At 32.6% G+C, this 18,577-nt stretch overlaps 1 protein-coding gene across 1 annotated transcript; it reads right to left on the bottom strand.

Annotated features, from left to right (window-relative positions):
* Positions 1 to 2,666: 2,666 nt before the first annotated feature.
* LOC127106899 (uncharacterized) lies at positions 2,667 to 7,144 on the bottom strand. The gene is made up of 10 exons (XM_051044189.1): positions 6,709 to 7,144; positions 6,549 to 6,599; positions 5,749 to 5,865; positions 4,856 to 5,332; positions 4,296 to 4,735; positions 4,050 to 4,149; positions 3,873 to 3,932; positions 3,624 to 3,713; positions 3,369 to 3,488; positions 2,667 to 3,292 (listed from the first exon to the last, which is right to left on the bottom strand). Exons 1-10 carry the CDS (start codon positions 7,051 to 7,053, stop codon positions 2,981 to 2,983), a joined length of 2,112 nt encoding a protein of 703 aa, XP_050900146.1. The 5' UTR covers positions 7,054 to 7,144; the 3' UTR covers positions 2,667 to 2,980.
* Positions 7,145 to 18,577: the final 11,433 nt, after the last annotated feature.

Here is an 18,577-nt window from a genome sequence, read left to right as displayed (position 1 = left end):
GTATATAAGTCACTTCTCTTATAAAGGAATCATGAGAAATAACAGGCCCAATTATCCATGATCACAAGATAGGGAGACGCTACATCTTCATCCAAAATCTTAATATTTTCGTTATATGAATAACCTCTCTTATAAATCCAACAATCTACTCATTCATTGGCAACATGAGACTTAACTGCTCACACTTGTTAGTTTTGGTTGAAAATATACATGTTGATATTGCCTCAAGTAACTTAGTTTCATAAAGGAAGATGGTGTCCAGGGCTATATAAAGGTCTCTAATTTTTCATTATAAAATGCAATGGTCAACAAAACTTTAATGGTCTCTAATTTTCCATTATAAAATGCAATTGTCAAAAACATTTTAAGCTTGTATTTAAATATTTTCTTTTGTCTTACAATCTTGTGTTATAATATTGTGATATATAGTTAAATATTTGGTTTAAAAAGTATGAGTGTATTGGGGGTCATAGGGGTGGTTAAGGGTAGTCTATTTGTTGTAACAATTTTCACATATTATTATACCTTGGTTGTCAATTAACAATGATCATGTGTTTTTCTCTTGTTTTAGAGTTTTCACATTATGTCTTTGTGTTGTGATTGTGTATTTTATTTTCTCTGTTGTACTTTTTCCCAGCAACTGATATCAGAGCTTTTGGTTTGATCTATGGATAATAGTTCTTAATATGCCATGTGGTTGAAGCTTTGTCTGATCTTCCACCTTCTAAAAATAAATGTGGTGTTGCAAAAGTGTTGTTGAGTTAAAGTTACAAGTTTCTCCAAGAAATTTGGGATAAAGAAAATTGATGGAAGAATCATTTTTCCTCGTGGAAAGTTCAAAGAAAGTATGTGCTGATACAATCAATATTACATAATGTGTTGATCAGGACATCGACATTGTTTGATATTGATACAATGCATGTTATGAGATTATGTCGGTGGTTAAAAAGATTACTGCCAACATGAAAGTTGCACCATACATTTTGTGCCTGATTTTTAACATGTGAAAATTCCTGGGTTGATTTAGTTTTAAGTGAAGCATACTCTTCTTTCAGTGGAGTGTGATAGTTTTTGAACTATGATTATCAGTAAAGACAATGTGAAAATTATTCGAGTGAAGTAGCTTTAAATGACTATATTATTCTTGATGGTGGAGTATGGTAGTCCTTTTGAACTATGATTATTTGTGTACACAATGGAAGTTGGTGTGTCATTTTCAAACAAGGTGGAGATTGTTGGTGTTGATTAAAAATATACATATTGATATAGTCTCACATCGCTTAGTATTTGAATTTTTTTATTTTCTCTTATACACTTGTGTTAGAGTATTGTAATATGTAGTTAAATATTTGCTTTAGAGAGTATGATTGTATTAGGGTAGTGTGGTTCATTGAGAGTAGTCTATGTGTTGTAACATTTCCACATAGTGCTATTCTCTAGTACGATAGTTCTTTTGAACTATGATTGTCTATGTAGACAATGAAAGTTGGTGTATCATTTTCAAACAAGGTGGCGATTGTTGGTGTTGGTTAAAAATATACATGTTGATATAGTCTCACATTGCTTAATTTTGTAAAAAAAGATGAAGCTGTGTGATTCGTTAAGAGTAGTCTATGTCTTGTAACATTTGCACATAGTGTTATTCTCTAGTATGATAGTTCTTTTAAACTATGATTGTCTATGTAGACAATGGAAGCTGGTGTATCATTTTTAAACAAGGTGGAGATTGTTGGTGTTGGTTAAAAATAAACATGTTGATATAGTCTTACATCGATTAGTTTTGTAAAGAAAGATGAAGTTCAATGCTATTTAATAGACACTAGTTCTAAATTACAAAACCTACTATTCAAAAACACTTTAACTTTCTATTTGATTTTTTTTTTCTTTTCTCTTACATTATCGTGTTAGAGTGTTGTAAGATGTAGTTAAATATTTTCTTTAGTGAGTGTGAGTGTACTAGAGCAGTGTGGTTCGTTGAGGGTAGTTTATGTGTTATAGCATTTGCACATATGTAATTTGACAACGACTATGATTTTTATTCTGTTTTCGAGTTTCCATGTTATGTCCTTGTATTGTGATTGTCTCTTTTATTTCCTTATGCCATTTTTTCCAATAATACACACCATTAGTACTACACAATTCATCACTAGTTATTTCCATGAGAAGGATGGGATTAGAGTCTGAGGGTCACTTTCATCTTGAACCATGTGAACTTCATTATTTGTGTTATTTAATCTTCTATGAACATGTTTTTCTTTGCACTCATCTGCAAAGTGGACATATCTCTATAAAAAAATTAGTATTGAATGTTCTTTTTGTTTATTGGCTTTGTTCTAACTCTCGATGAATATTCAACATGATGGAATTTCCTTTTTTTCAATTGTTTTTCATATTTAGATTTCCTCATTCCTCAATACCATTTTTTCACGAGCTTCTAAAAAATACTATAGTTTATCGATCTTCATAATTGATAGACCCTTTGATTCTTCAATTGTAATTAATAGTCAGATTTCGAAAAAAGAGTACACATTACATTATTGACTATTATTTGATCAGAAACACCTTCACCACAACTCTCCAATCGACAACAACTCAAATTTACTCCTCAATGTTTGCAATCTCACTTTCTTGAATTTGTCATCACATCATAATCCCTCTAAAGTATGTCCCAAAATACCACTTATTACACGTTTACACATTTAAGAAAGTAAATTGATCTCACTTGCTCACACACTTTATACATGAATGTCACTTATTTATACATCATTGAACTCGGACTTACAATTACTAATAAGACCCAATACACAACATAACAATCACAACTAACTAGTTACTTGTGTCACAAGTAGCTTAACTACCATTCAACTAACATAACTAACTTTGACTTACAATTTAACATGGAAAAGAGACAATGCTTAGATGCTTCTTCTCAAAATCCTTTTATATACAAAGTTTTGTAACAAGAATAACAAGTGTATTTTTATATAGTCAACAAATACTGAAATTCATAGTCATAAGGTATCTTCTCAACAATGCTTGAGGCCTTGACATTACCACTATGACCCCTAAAGCATTCCACCATTGATTTCCTTAAAGTCCCTGAAGTGGGCAACTGATTACACACCCACTCCACCAATGAGTCAATATCCACAGCAAAATCAAGCATGTTTCTGAGGAGAAGTTCAGGAAACCCAATCCTTTTGTTGCTAGTTGCCAGAATTGAAGCTTGAAAATAGTCTAGCTTTGATTTCTCTAACTCAATTGTTACACCATCACCTGTGTATATCCTCACCTGCATATTGTATTACCCAATTGTTATATCTGTGGCATGATGTGTGTGTGGAATGTCTGAGAGCAGATGGACTTACAGCTGGAGAAGAACGAGTTCCGTTACAAAGAGCAAATGTGACATTCGGATCCACAAACTCAAGTCCATAAAGTTCGCGTACAATTGATTCTTTCTCTTCCCACTCTCCCTTTCTTTGTGCCTAAAGTTTGACACATTGCTTTAACGATTTAATTACATACATTGACATTCATAATAATCTATGAAGCACTGACACAAACACTGACACGTTTTGTTACAGAGGTGTTGATAATATCAAAATTAAAGTTGGCTTTACCTCTTTCATATTAGAAGTATCTCGTTTCCTTAAAATAAAATGCTCTATTGCTTGAGCATTTATTATGTTGCCTCCTATGTTGAGGGTTGCCTACAAAGTAGCAATTCAATCCAACATTAAAAGGACTGAGTTTATATTGTGGCAACTATTTTTCTTGTTTTGAGTTATGGAACTTGTCACTATTTAAGGGCAGTGTCTAAGATGCTACAAACAGAACATGTAACTTCTATATCAAGTTTCTTACAGTACCTTGTTCATCAATGCAATTAACTTTTCTGGGGTGGATGGAGCTCCATATTGGATGAATCCCTGAAACAAAAATAAATATAGTGCTGATCCATGTCCTAGAATTCTTTCTCATTCATCGAATTGGTCATAATATCAGAATTCTTAAATAGAGATTTATACAAGAAATTTCTACCATACATGCATGATACAAGCATTGTACAAGTTGATCCAAAATGCTAATTTTTGTTGATTTGTAAGGCCTTTCAAATCAACTGTCTGAAGATTGCTCATCAAGATCCTATACACCACAATAAAGAAACAAATTAAAAAGCCGAAATATAATAGTTTTTGATGTTTATCGAAACCTCAACACGACCAAATTCGAGGTTGTATCAGTCATATTTGACGGTGATGTGATTGTATGCAATATTATGCATGCCATACCTTAACTTTCTTAGTAATGGAATAGAGGAAGGGCTTGAGATGAATTTTGGATCCAGAGAACTTGAGGTAAACATAACCAGGTTCTTGTAAGGACCAATGTCCCTTGGAATGGACTCTTCTGTATTAAAGATACCATATGGATCTTGTTGCCTTGATTCCTTCTGCAACATAAAGCTTGGCTTCGGGGTCGATCCTGGATCGACCCTGAAGCTTCTTGAGCTTAAAGACGAATGCAAAGACCTTGAAACAGGTCCTGATTTCTCCAATTCCATTGCTCTAGATGTTCTGAGTAGTCTTACATATATGAAATTCAAACACTTCATGATGCTTTCAGATAGCTTGTTTGGTTGCCACTTTAGATCATTCTCTTCTGATAGAAGTGGATCAAGTAGTGATCTAGTTGGTAGATCTAAGTACATGTCTAGATTCCGTTCCCTCAACTGAAAATGTTATGATTTTGATTGAGAGTTAGTACATTCACATTGTTGACGATAATATCGTTCAAGTTATCACATTTGTTACAATGCCACATAATTGCGAAAACTTGCCTACTAACATACCTTAGGTGATGGATGACGAGGGTCTCGCATAGGCGAAGGAGGCTTCACTGCTGCATTTTTTCTTAAAAGTCTTTCATGAAATTTCACATCTTCCTGAAAACTAGTTTCTTTCTGCTCTACAGAATTTTTAGAAAAACCTGTTTTCTCATTAAGACCGAAGTCGTTGAGATTATAATCACCCTTTATAGCTTTGCTTATAAAATGTAACGCTTTGGTTTCAAATGCCATTCTTTCATGGATATTACTACTACTTCTTTGAACAGAACTAGGATTTGTAATTGTTGAAGTTGATAAACGATTGTAGTTAGAAATAGAATTGCTGATCAAATTCCCTTGGTTCCATGTTTTCGACTTAGATTCAGATTCCTTAGTGATTTCTTGCTCAAGTTTCAAACCAGCTTGAAGTTGGCTAATTTGAGATTCAAGTTTTGCTATCTCACTCTCAACCATGACAAGCTCTGCTAAGAGCTCTCTCATCTGCATAAATTGCATAACAAATAATGTAATATCACTTTATAACGCAATAGTACACCGTATATATAATCGTATTTTAACAAGTATTGTCAATCGCAGATCACAGAAAAATAACACAGTTCGTTCAAATTCCATTATGTTACGGCGCTATAACCCTATAATCACTACTTCTAGTTAACAAAACTTTGTATGGTTTGAATTAAGTAATGTTGAAACTTCATGTTTTGGTGATTCTAAATGCCTTTTTACATGCATGTGTGGTGCATGCTATACATATTGAACCCATATCCCTATATGACATTACATCACGATGTCAACATCAAGTGTTGAATAAAATGTAACAAGCACTCTGAAAAGTTACCTAGAGAAAAAGAAGGCAATAAAATAACAAAAAATATGAGGTGAACATTATATATTACCTTAGGAGGTAGAAAATTGGGAATAGATATAGCTGAATTGTTTGGTCTATTATTCACCATATCTAATATTTCATGAACCTTTTCTTCTTTCTCCAACAACCTTTGGAGCATATTGACCTGTTTATTAATTACATTACAAAAAGTCATAAGTTTCCAAAGCATAATTTAAAGCTTTTCCATTGAGGAGCATGGTTTCTCATTCACTATTATTGTCCTCTCCTTGACAAAAATAGCAAACTTAAAGTTCCAATGCTCTCAGTGCTATGATCATGAACTCAGGCATAGCTTTTTTCAATAGGAGAGCGACACTTTTTATTACCATCATATAATATAAAATTCATAACTATATAAAATGTTTTAAAATCACGTGACCTTCTATATTATAAACCGCATCAGACAACGTTTCTTTAAAGATTTTCTTCAAAACTCAATCAAAATTTACGCTACAACGGCTATAATGTCTGTCGCAACGATGGTAATGACCACAACATCCGCAATCACAATCTCAATTTAATACAATGTTTAATAATTGAAAATTTCAAATTTACTATAATAATTAACTTAATCACAAAAATGTTATTGAGGAAATTGCACCATAATTTTCTCTCTATCTGTATCCAATAGCACAATTTCTCTCATATGTCTCCCTCCGTTTTTTCATGAAAAATGAGTAAATTTAAAAGAAGTTAGAGAATAGGTAGGAAGATAGAGGAACTACTTTCGTCATGTAGTAATGAATTATTAAGAAATTTGCCATTAAAATATCTATCTAGTAGGTACGCACGCATGAATCCAAATACCTCTCTTTCAAGTTCCTCTCTCTTTTGCAGTCCAATACTTTTCTTCTTTCCCTGCAAACAAAAGCAAAACGACAAAGTATTAAATACGCGTTTTAAAGAAAAAGCACTTATCCTCTCAACCTCATTTGTGCAATGCCACGTTAAAAAAAAGCAGACTTACAATAATTTGAGAAGGAGATTTGAAGGATGAGAAATGATCTAGTTGAAGATGATGATCCATGTTAGAAACATGAAACTTGAAGCGTTTAGAGTTAGAAAGAATATTAAAACAACAAGGGAAAGGAGGTTCATCTTGATCTTCATCTTCATCTTGATAATGCTTGTTGTGAAAGAAAGAGAAACTTGTTGTTGTTGTTGTAGTTGTTGTTGATGTTGCAGTTGAAGGTGAGAGGGACGTTTGAGGAGTAATAATATTGAAAAATTGTTGATGAAGTTGATTGTGATGAAGGAATTGAGATAATAACCGTCTTTGCTGTGGTTGTGAGTGCTGGTAGGAGTGGGACATGATGCATCAGAGTGAGAGGAAAATCAGTGTTTTTGCGTAGCTTGTAATGTTGGTTTTGTTTTCCGCAGGAAATATATATTATAAGTTTTTTGTTTCTAATTAATTACATCACTAGTTTAAGTAAAGTGTTCTTGTTTGTTTGGTTGGTTCATGATTTAAAAGTCGGCTATAAGTTGACAAATTTTGAAATAAGAGTGAAAAAATATGAATATGATAGGGACATAAGTGGAAAGAATGTGTTCACCAACCAAACAAGATAGCATATAGAGTTGATTAGGAAATTAGGTACTTATATTAGTTATCTCAAATAGGATTTATATTTTTTGTATTAATTAAAATTGTAGATTAATTACCTTTTTGGTCGGCTCATCTTAAAATTAATGAAACTCATATAAAATTTAATTAAAAATAATTTAAATTAAAGTAAGAGAACTAAAAATGTGATTAAAGTTAAAACTAATATAGTTCAAATTAAATTATACACATTTTATACAAAATTAATGAAACTCTTAGAATTTAATAAAAGATAATTTAAATTAAATAATATGTTAGTAACATTATTCTTATATTCCCGTAAATAATATGATATAGAAGTGAGTTGATTATATTGGTTGCTTAGTTAGAGTTTGTTTCAAAATTAATGTTCTAACTCTAAAGACATTTAAGAATATCTTTTTGTGATTAATCGTCAACATGCTGACATTATCATCACAAATTTATTCTTGAACACTTAAAACATCAAGAACGGAGAAATTGACCTTGTGAAATTGTCCGAGAAGACGAATGGTTGTACAAGTTCAATCTCTCTATTTGATGCATAATACTTACACTATGCATTTGATTCGAATAAAAAAGATTTGATTCTTAATTTGAATTTGGGGTATTTTTGTTTTCACCTTTTCGACAATTTTCATTTCCATTTTATTTCTTCGTATCTACGTTCCCGTCTTTTCTCTTAGTGGAATAATATCTAGCAAAAAAAAATTGTTTTCTAGATAAATCAATTTTGGAGACAACTATAGGCAGAAAATCCTCTAAATGCCAAAATAATAACACAATCATTTGATGTTTTCTCTCATTGGATATAGAGCTTTATCAATGTTCTTTTGTTTTTCTTTTCTCTACTTTGTTATTTTATTTTGAAAATAGAATAACAAACAAATTTTGTTACTAAGTTGATTAGTTAGAGTTTATTACTCTATAGCCATAATAAGAATTCTCTTATTATAAGTTTGTGCGAGGCTAATAGAATATAAAAGTTAGTTAGTTAGATTTGTTATTAGTTAGAGTTTATTATAAATTGGTTAAATTAGTCGGTCATTAAGAGTTCGTTGTAAGTTTGTTATTTTGTTAGTACTGTTTTACAAGCTTTATACATAGAGTATTTTATGTAATCATTTATTAATATTTTTATTCCAGTTGTTGTGAACTGGAAATGTTGAATCACACTAAGATCTTTAATGTATTGGACAAAGAACAATGACATCAAGCAAATGAGTTCAATGCAATAAAAATTAATATGTCAAATTAAATACACAACAAATAAGAAAAAAATAAAAGATGGGTACACAAATAAATTTTTTATCTAGTTTGATCAAACCGATCTACTTTGATGACAGATTAACTCTCGCATTCATCATATTTTCATAAGTTGTTACAACATATTACAAGTGAGTTAGAAGAAAATAGTCATCCAGATTCTCGAGAACATACCTTATTTTCTATCTCAAGTGTTTCTTAATCTCTTCAATTCTTTATATATGAATCACACAAATTCAATATATTTAAAAATGTTTCACAATCTCCCTTAGATACCTCTAAAAAAAATTTAATTTCTAAAAACTCTAAAGAATTTCTACCTTTACCTCTTTAACTAGGATTACCACTTTTTCCTTCCGTCTTCTTCTCTTGTCTTCATAAAAGTGATAGAGACACGTATTTATAATTGTTGAAACTCAACAGATTCATAAGAATCCCAAAATACGACATATCATTGAACTAATTCTCGAAACATACCGGCCTAGCCCGAGACCCATACACACTACACTAATAACTTGATGTCGTTTGTCGTCGACGAACCCCCGACGCCCTTCGGTGTCGGAGATCCTCCGCCATCACCCGCCATCCTATCGTTGTCATTGTTGGATATCCTTCACCGCCACCGACTAATCTTCGACCGTCTTTCGCTATTGTGAGACACTGCGGATTCAACTCCACCACCCTACTTCCTAGCAGCTTTTCGCAAATCTGACACCTTTGATTTTGTGAGTTTATAAAACACACTTTCCTTCTCTTCATGTTTAGGTTTTTAAAGCATACTTCTACCTCAATTCAATATGAATTCTAAGAAATTTTTCCTCATAAGTATTCAAATTCACATCTCATATAAAATTGATCTTTATCTATTTGATCTTATTTTTCATAAAAGTAAATAAAACTATATGTTTAAAACTAGATTTAAAAAATTCATATCATACTTACGGATTGACTCAAGAGTAAGACAATTTAGACTATAGCCTTAATCTCTAAAAAATATATAAAAACTTTACTTGATAAAATGTCATATATTTTACTATTTTCAAAATTAAAGTTAACAAATTATTATATAAAATTAATATTATCTCAATAAATATTAAATTAATTGATTTAATCATCAATTAAAAAATATATTAAACAAAATAAAATACATTAATTTATAAAATAATTTTATATTTTAAAACATATGAACTATAACATCTAAACTAAAACTTACTAGTTTTATTATATATTTTGAAGAAAAAAATCCCACCTTTAAGAAAAATAGCTTCATTTTATCAAAATAACAAAGTAATAGCACATGCTCCCTCTGATTATATATACTGTAGTTTACTCTCCCATGCCATATGGACCATGCTATATATTATCCATTTTTATCAAATTAGTTATTAATTACTTCACCAAACTTATGTTCAATTTATTATGAATATAAACTGTTTCGATTTCATCTTCTTTATGATTATTGTGAAGATATTAATTGTCTATTAATTGTCTATACCCGGGCCCTATCTATGATGAACATTTTTTTTCAAGTACATTTGAATATAATTAAAATAGAAACTAGATTGTTATTGTTTATAAAGGCTGTGTCAATGTTAACATGTTTCTGGACAACATGTTTCCAGTTTTGATGCAACAACTCAATTAAGTAATGTTATTATATGAATACCTTTGCCTCTTTAGTTGCTTTATAAGAAGACGAAATTCTATTCATCATTTTGTCAAAATTATTGTTGTTGTGCTTCTTTAATATTGACATTTTTTTTCTTCTGATTGTTCATTTAAGTTAAAATGGAAACTAGGTTGTTGTCGCTTATTTATAAAAGTTCTCTTAGTTGCTTTATGAGAAAAGACGTTTTTACACTAGAGAACCATTTTCAAGAGAACTTCACCCATGCAAAGACTAGACCATTGTGGAAGTTCCTAATTACCCACACAACAACATTGCCAGACTAAAGCTAACCTTAACCTTAACTTTGCCCTCTTACTAACACACAATTCAAAAGAAATTGTACCCCAACCACTTACAAGATGTGGTACAACTCAATAAGGATATTGTCACAAGAAATAAATAGGTGGTCTGCCAACTCCATCGAAACACCACAAAACACACAATGTAATAGTAAGTTCCACTATCGCAACGTTTTAGGGTTTTAACTTGTCATCCCACATTTGTATGCGACACCTCCCAAGTTTTATAATTTTATAAATGTTCTTTATAAATATTTAAAACACATTTTCGTATAAAGTTTTCGATAAACAAATCAAAATTTCTGATACAAATTAAATTTTCGATAATGTTTATAATTTTCAATGTACCGGGAATTTTGAAATTCCTGTTTATGTCCAAAATTACATGAAATGCTAAAAGTATTATGTTATACCGGAAATTTCAGCCAAAGTGAAATTTCATATAGTTTAACTTGTTTTAAATTTTAAACGTTCAGGATTTTTTGACAATTTTGTGGTCCAGAATAAATGAAAAGTTGTATAAATAGAGGTCATCTGTTGTTTGATAAAAACACCTCAAAATGCTTCTTCCTCAATTTTTGATTAAGACAGAAGTGCACTTTAAGAGAGCTTCACCTCCTGTAGAGTTCCGGCTTCCGGATGGCACAACATCTCTCGCCGCCTTGACATCCAAGTTGAATGAATTATTTCCTGATACCGATAACAAAATGGTGAGAAGGATCGATTTTCGTGAAGATTGGATTGATATTGATGGAAGGGTGAAATAAACCCTTATTGAGTTGAAGCCTGATGAAGATGTGAAGGATATGTGGAGATTATTTCATCGTAGGTTAATAAAGGGGTCGATCGAGTTAGATGTGAAGATTTCAAGATCTGTCGACGACATAATGAAGATGATGAAACGTGCAGAATCATCTAGTAGTGTTTAGGTTTTCTTATTTATTATTGTTTTCTTAATTTATGTTTAAGTTATGTAATCCTTTGTCAAATGTTAAATTATGTTCATCTTGCATCAATGGAAGATCCAAAATATTATCAAAATAGGTGATGAGTAATGTTTCATGTAATATACAAATAATACATAAAACTAACAATAATGTCTAAATAGGCCACCACGGGCTATGTACGCAACACGAGATAAACAAGTAAAAACCTCATCATATGGGTTTACCAAACCCATGAGGTTATCCATAACGATTGCAATCATGGAAAGCCGTTATTGGTCATCGACATCAGTTGGAGGTGGCGGCCACGACATGTCATCAACATGTACCCCGACATTAGAAGGCCCAAGATCATCAATATGCTCAATAGGTGGAATGATGTGAGGGTGTGATACAGTGAGCTACCACTCAAACTAACCATCCTCATACTGCGAGGCGTGTTGAACCCTAGTTGCGCGATCTCTAATGGCACGACCAGAGATGATGATGTTACTCTGAAACCACATGTCAATGCCTGGAGATGGAATATCTGGAACTGGTCATGAATATCATGAACCAGCACATCCTGGGCATGAACAACCTCAACATCATCTCTGGGATGATCTCACCGCTCAGTGTTGGTTAATACTGGGTACGCGAAACTTCCCCTGCTCAGCCAACCGTTTCCGTTGTAAATTAATTGGAACCACTCGTCTAGCCCATATATGGGAAGACTCAATCTCAACAGCCATTGTATGGTTTACCGCTATATTTGCCGCTTTGCCTACAATAGTGTTGTTCATGCCCTTGTATTTCACTGCAAAACACAGGAAAAAAAAAGAGATTAATTTCGGAAATTTTAAAATTTCCCTAATTTCACCGGAAATTATGAAATTTCCATGAAAAAATAAAAAATTTATAACTACCAGATATTCTAAAATTTTTGGGGAAATGTAGATCATTTGTACCACAAATTCTGAAATTTTTGTGGACAAAGTTTTTCAAAAATACAAGAAATTCTGAAATTTACGGTAGAAAATCACGCAATTTTGGTAATTTATGGTAAAAAAACATACTGATTTTGAAATTTCTGGTAGAACAAATGAAATTTGCGGTAACGCCCCAGATAATTAAAAACTTGCGCATATGGGTTGTAAATATTGGAAAAAAAGTGAAATAATTTGTAAGGTTAGTATTGTCTATTCATAGGAAATTGGGGGTGTCGGGTTCAAGTGTAGGGATGGCAAGTTGAAACCTCACACTACATCTTTAAAAATCTGTCAAGAGAATAGTTGGTTCCTTGATGAGTGTTGTTTTGATTCAAATTTGAAATGAATGTTTGGGATAATAGAGAATAGAGAATATAGGATTTCAAATGTTTGGGTTAGGTAGGAATATAGAGTAGAGAAGCGGTCTATAACGGATGAATAGACCCTTTTAAAAAGTGACATCTTTTTCAAAAAGTAATATCATAGTTTTTCAAACGCGCGAAAGTCTTAAAGAAAAAATAGAGATTTTATGCTTGTAGTGGAAATAAATCATGACTATAGATGAACAATTCGCAAATACCATAAATCGTTCAAGGACAAAACACGCAAAAATTACAACTATTTCAAATTGATAAATTGTAAATTACACGAGGTGTGTCATTTACACAAATTCAATTATTGTAGGATTCTAACACCATTAGTCTGTAGATTTTAATCACCAATAAAACTCAATTAGGTTATGATTCCAACAAAATCTACACTTACATAATAACTCTCTACCAACAAGAATTAACAATAAACTACGCTAAGAAACAAAAAAACCTACACATGCAATATCATACGATAATTAAATGTGTGTGTGTGTGTGTGTGGGTGTGTGTGTATGTGTATGTGTATGTGTGTGTGTGTGTGTGTGTGTGTGTGTGTGTGTGTGTGTGTGTGTGTGTGTGTGTGTGTGTATGAGAGAGAGAGAGAGAGAGAGAGTACACCATGATGTATAGTGGTTCAGCTTTATCATCCTCACAGAAGCATACTCCAATCTTCAATGGTTTTCCATTAAAAGTTGTTTTCTTCCACTATGTTTTGGCAAATATTACACAAGTTCATACAATCACCAATCCATAATAATGTGAGAAAAATAAATCTCTTATATGAATTTTGACTTGTATACAGCTTGAGGTTAAACTCTCTGTGAAATCTTTGCTCGATTCTCGCTTCTTGAATCTTCTAGCTTCACCAATATGGTCATAGTCTTTGTGTATGGCAATCACCCATGATCCCAACAATTTCTTGAGCGATGAACTGTCTGAAGATTGAGAAGAACTCTTACCCTATTTGTAGGCTTCCACGCAGCACTACCAAGGTCAACCTAAAGAGAATAACCTCTTTCTACTATTACAAAATAGGCATTTCGTAACACCCATTTTACAACGGTCTTCATATTAACCGGGGTAATAATTTTTTGTGGACGCTTTTTTCTTGGTATTTACTGAAAGACATTTCACAAAGATCATAGGTACCAACCGTGGTGAAAAGTGGTTCCTGGTCATGAGTTCGAATCCTAGAACCTACAGTTTGTTTTTATTTAGTTATTAAAAGACATACAACAATATTTGTTTAAGGTAAACACTGTGATAGGTTGAGACATACAACAACGGTTGTTTAAATTACCCTTTGTGATAAGTTGGAACCTATAGTTTTATTTTTATTTATTTTTAAGCCACTTTATATAAGCGTGTTTATTGAGTTTCTTCACTGTTCTTAAACAAATCTTTGTCGTCCATTTAGTGAGTATCAACGCTCAAGACACTACCATTAGTGATCCGCGTGAAACTAAAACTTAGATAAACTTTCAACTTAGAGGAGCTTCATATTCTACCTCCAAACATCTTCTTCTATTTACGACACTCTATTTCTCCACTAAACCAATCTTGAAAACATCATTTCTTCCATAAACAAAACTAGAAATCATCATTTCTTTCATTAAAAAAATTCAGAACTCGATCACCTATTCTCCAACTTGAATGAGACAAGGAAAGCATGGATTCAAGTTAGCAATGTTAGTTGTTGTTGTTCTTGTTGTTCTTATTGTTTTTGTTGTTGTTCTTGTTGTTGTTGTTTTTGTTCTTGTTATTGTTATTATTCTTGTTGTTCTTGTTGTTATTCTTATTGTTGTTCTTGTTGCTGTTATTCTTGTTGTTATTGCTATTGTTGTTGATTTCTCCTTCTTCTTGTTGTTTTTGTTGTTTTGGTTCTTGTTGTTGTTGTGGTAGTTCTTGTTGTTCTTGTTTTTATTCTTGTTGTTCAATTGCTGCATTTTTTTATTAAAAGACATACAACAACGATTGTTTAAAGTAACTATTGTGATATGTTGAGATATATAACAATGGTTGTTTAAAGTGGCCGTTGTGGTAGGTAGCGTGCTACTTCACTTATAATCATGGTTGCACGGCCGTGGTGGAAAGCATCATACATACAATCACACCTTACCTCACAACGGTTGGTCCAGGGTGGTGGTATCCCTTTTTCAACCGTTGCGATAAGTGTTTTTTGTAGTAATTTCCTTTTCACTAAAATTTGTTATTACCAGTCACAACAACCGAAATCTTGCAAGCTTCCTGAAAAGATTTACCAAACCTTCAAGAACAGTTAGTTTCAAGACAATGTCTCCCTTAACAATTACAAATCTCTCATGATCAAGATCTGAAATCAAAACTAGAGGTTAAAGATTAAATAATTTATGTTTGCAAGAGTTTTTTAGGTTTCAAAAAATGAGAGAGTTGTTGATTTCACAAAATCACAATGTAGATTATGAAATTTCTTGACTAACATAAGATGACAAAAAGAATTATATGTGTTGGAGATTATGCATAAAATAGCTGAAAATGGGTTGTTAGATTCGAGTTAAGAACATTTCATGATTTAATACAAATGAGCAAGTAGAGTGAAACAAGATCTCAAAAATAAAAGTGATATATTTTCCTAGGATTCAAATCATGTTGTAACTCTCATTTGATTCATGAAGGTTCATGATTGGAGTCATGTACAAATCCTGACTCGAGTCAAATTTGATAGAACCAAATAGGAAAAAGTGAAATAGTTTGTGATTTGAGTCATGTAGGATGTGTGATTAGCATCAAATAAGGCAGTGACTAACATGAGGTATGTGATTTGATTCATGTACAACTTGTGATTCAAGTCACAAAGTTGCATGATTTGAATCATGTGTAAACTGTGATTTGAGTCACAGACACCAAAACTTCCATGTTCTCCTCTATTTGGTTTGACTCGAGTAATGGATTATGAGTGACTCGAGCCATACACACCAAATCTTAATTTTTCAAGTTTTTCAAAATAGTTTGAGATTTCACTTCCCACATAACTTTAACCAACTTTAAATATAGTTCTTGTTCCATTAACTCAAGCACATGCTCGAAAACATGATGATCATGCTCAAATACAAACAATTAAATTTATGCATGCTAAAATGAATCAATTTATAACTTGATTCAAAGATGTGCAATTATGAAGAAGAGTCAATAAACAGTAATAAATGAACCGAAAGCGTAATAGACAAGAAAATAATTATATTGAGGTACTCCCCTGGAATATAATAGAGACATGCAACTTTTGTCCCCCCCCCCCCCCCCCTTTGATACTTGACAAGCTTTCTCTTGAAATTTAGTCGACTTTGAGCTAAAAATGGACAAACGTTTGTGCTCCCCTGATACATTGCACGCGCAACAATATAAAATCCATACAAGACTTCTAGAATAACATTACAAATTCTCCCCCTTTAACAAGATCATACAGAGATAGATGGTAATGAGTCTAAAACACCTAAAAACCAGCAGCAAAGTGAAATAATTCTAGATGAACAAATGAGCTTAAAATGCTAAGAAGAATATATGATAGCTCGGAAAAGTATCGCATTTCCGACTCGGTATACATGAAAATTTGAGTCTTTTTCTATTACTTTTTATAGGTTTATGTTTTTACTTGTCCTTTGTTTTATGTATTTTGATTACAAGAGTGATCATGCAAAGAAATGGTGCAAAACGGAAAAAATGGGAGCAAAATCCATATTATGCACTCTCATGACGCCCTCCTTGCTGTCATGACGCCCATAATGATGTGGAAAAGGGAGGTTGTTACAACTATAAGACAAAAGCCATAAAAGTCAACCTTCAGCACCATGACGGATATGGTCGTCATGACCATGACGCCCGTCATGGCTCCCCACTCATGACGCCCATCATGGACCTTCCACTCAATTTTTTTTGGCACATTTTAAAACTCAGCAAATTGCTTTTCCGCCATTCTCTCCACTATTTTCTACACGTTCTAGACACCCTAGTACGGAAATTAACCCTATAAATAGGTCCTTAAATTTTAGTTTTCAATATCCAAGGTATTAGAATTTTCCTTTAGGCAGAAAAGTCAGTTTGTAAAAGCACTTATTTGCTCACACTGAGTGATAAGTGAACTTTAGAATTAAGTTCTGTAGTTTTCTAGTTTGTATTTGGATAAAGCATATTTTAATCTTTCTGCCATCAATTTTCGGGAAGTTATTCAAGATTTTTTCTACACTGTAATTTCTAAAAATTCAATTACATTACGTTTAACAGGTTTTGCTCATTTACTGTTTTTCTACTTCAATTACCACTTGCATGTTACTATATTATAATATAAGTTATTGTTTCTATTTTGTTTTAAGTATGTCCTGCTAAACCCGTCGAATCTGGAATGTGAGGACCGTCATACCGACGGTGCTCGCATTTAAGTTGTAAAAATTGTTTTATGGCTAAAAATATTTTCTCTTATTATTAAAATTGTTTAATGCAAAAGCCGAAACCTAGAGATACCGGCTCCGATTCGAAAGAACAAAACCTGTATTGAACGTGGAAAATTTTCAGTTTTTAATTATCAACACTACGGAAGTATCTTTTTAATTAATTAAGAAAAATTAAGTTTTCAAAAAAGACGATTTTAAAAGCTTAAGAGAACACGCGAAAGCGAGCGTTTAAGCATTTAAAATCCGGCGTTGGACGAGCGAAATCCGACAGCACCTTTAAATCATTTTTTTTTGCATTAAGTAGCTTTTTAAGTAATAAAAAGGATTTAATTTTCAAAAACATAGTTTTTCTCTTTAACACGTCGACCACATGAAAGCGACTAATATACATTTTAGGCTAAAACTCAATTTTGACTGCGTGAAAGCGAGCAAATCATTTAAATTAATTCATTTTATTTACGAGAAAATATTGTCTCAACTTAATTATAATGAATGACTTAAGTGAGAGCTAGAGATCGACGAGCGCCATATTCTGGTCTCTCGTCTTACAAATCTTTTTTACAACATAGTTTAATTCCTTTGCACTCAAAACTATTAATCATCGCCTTAGATTTACATAGCAACAATAGATAACGGTAGATTGATATTTGGCCTCTGTGGGTTCAATAATCTTTTATATTACAACTATATTTTCGTGCACTTGTGGACATGTCATGTTTTTGGCGCCGTTGTCGGGGACCCAATTGTCAATATCATGATTCAGTTGTTGCATCGTATAGACTAAAGTACTTTTTGTTATTTCCCCCCTCTTTCCATTATATGTTAAGTAACCGCTCAATCGATGACGAGTTATAATAGTCGATTGAGGAAGTCAAGCGTTTTATTCACCTAAAATGCCAAATAGAACAACTTCGCGCCCAATTTACCATGCCTATGACTGCGAACAACGAACGTCCTCTTAAGGATTATGCCATCACATCTCAAGATGATCCTCACTCGAGCATTTGTACCCCTAATGTTCAAGCTAAAAACTTTGAACTTAAACCCTCTATATTGCAAATCGTGTAGCAGAACCAGTTCTCCGGAAGCCCTACGGGGGACCCAAATCTACATATTTTTGTATTTGTTTAGTATGCTGACACGTACAAGAGCAATAACGTCGATCCAGAATCTATACGACTATGCCTTTTTCCTTTTTCCCTCGGGGATAGAGCCAGAGCTTGGCTACAACCCTCCCAGCTAATTCCATTACGTCATGGAACAAGCTCAAGAAGGTTTTCTTAGCCCGATATTTCCCGTCGTCTAAAATG

This window comes from Lathyrus oleraceus, chromosome 7, assembly GCF_024323335.1.
Source record: "Lathyrus oleraceus cultivar Zhongwan6 chromosome 7, CAAS_Psat_ZW6_1.0, whole genome shotgun sequence".
NCBI classification, from domain to species: domain Eukaryota; kingdom Viridiplantae; phylum Streptophyta; class Magnoliopsida; order Fabales; family Fabaceae; genus Lathyrus; species Lathyrus oleraceus.
This window is presented reverse-complemented; position numbering and strand designations above follow the sequence as displayed.

What these genes read in the sequence shown, in the direction of transcription:
- LOC127106899 (XM_051044189.1), bottom strand. Translation starts at nt 7,053, where the DNA reads ATGTCCCACTCCTACCAGCACTCACAACCACAGCAAAGACGGTTATTA. An exon ending in CCATTACTAAGAAAGTTAAG is followed by an intron (nt 4,150 to 4,295) that starts GTATGGCATGCA and finishes TGTGGTGTATAG; the next exon opens with GATCTTGATGAGCAATCTTC. An exon ending in ACAATGCTTGTATCATGCAT is followed by an intron (nt 3,933 to 4,049) that starts GTATGGTAGAAA and finishes TTTTTGTTTCAG; the next exon opens with GGATTCATCCAATATGGAGC.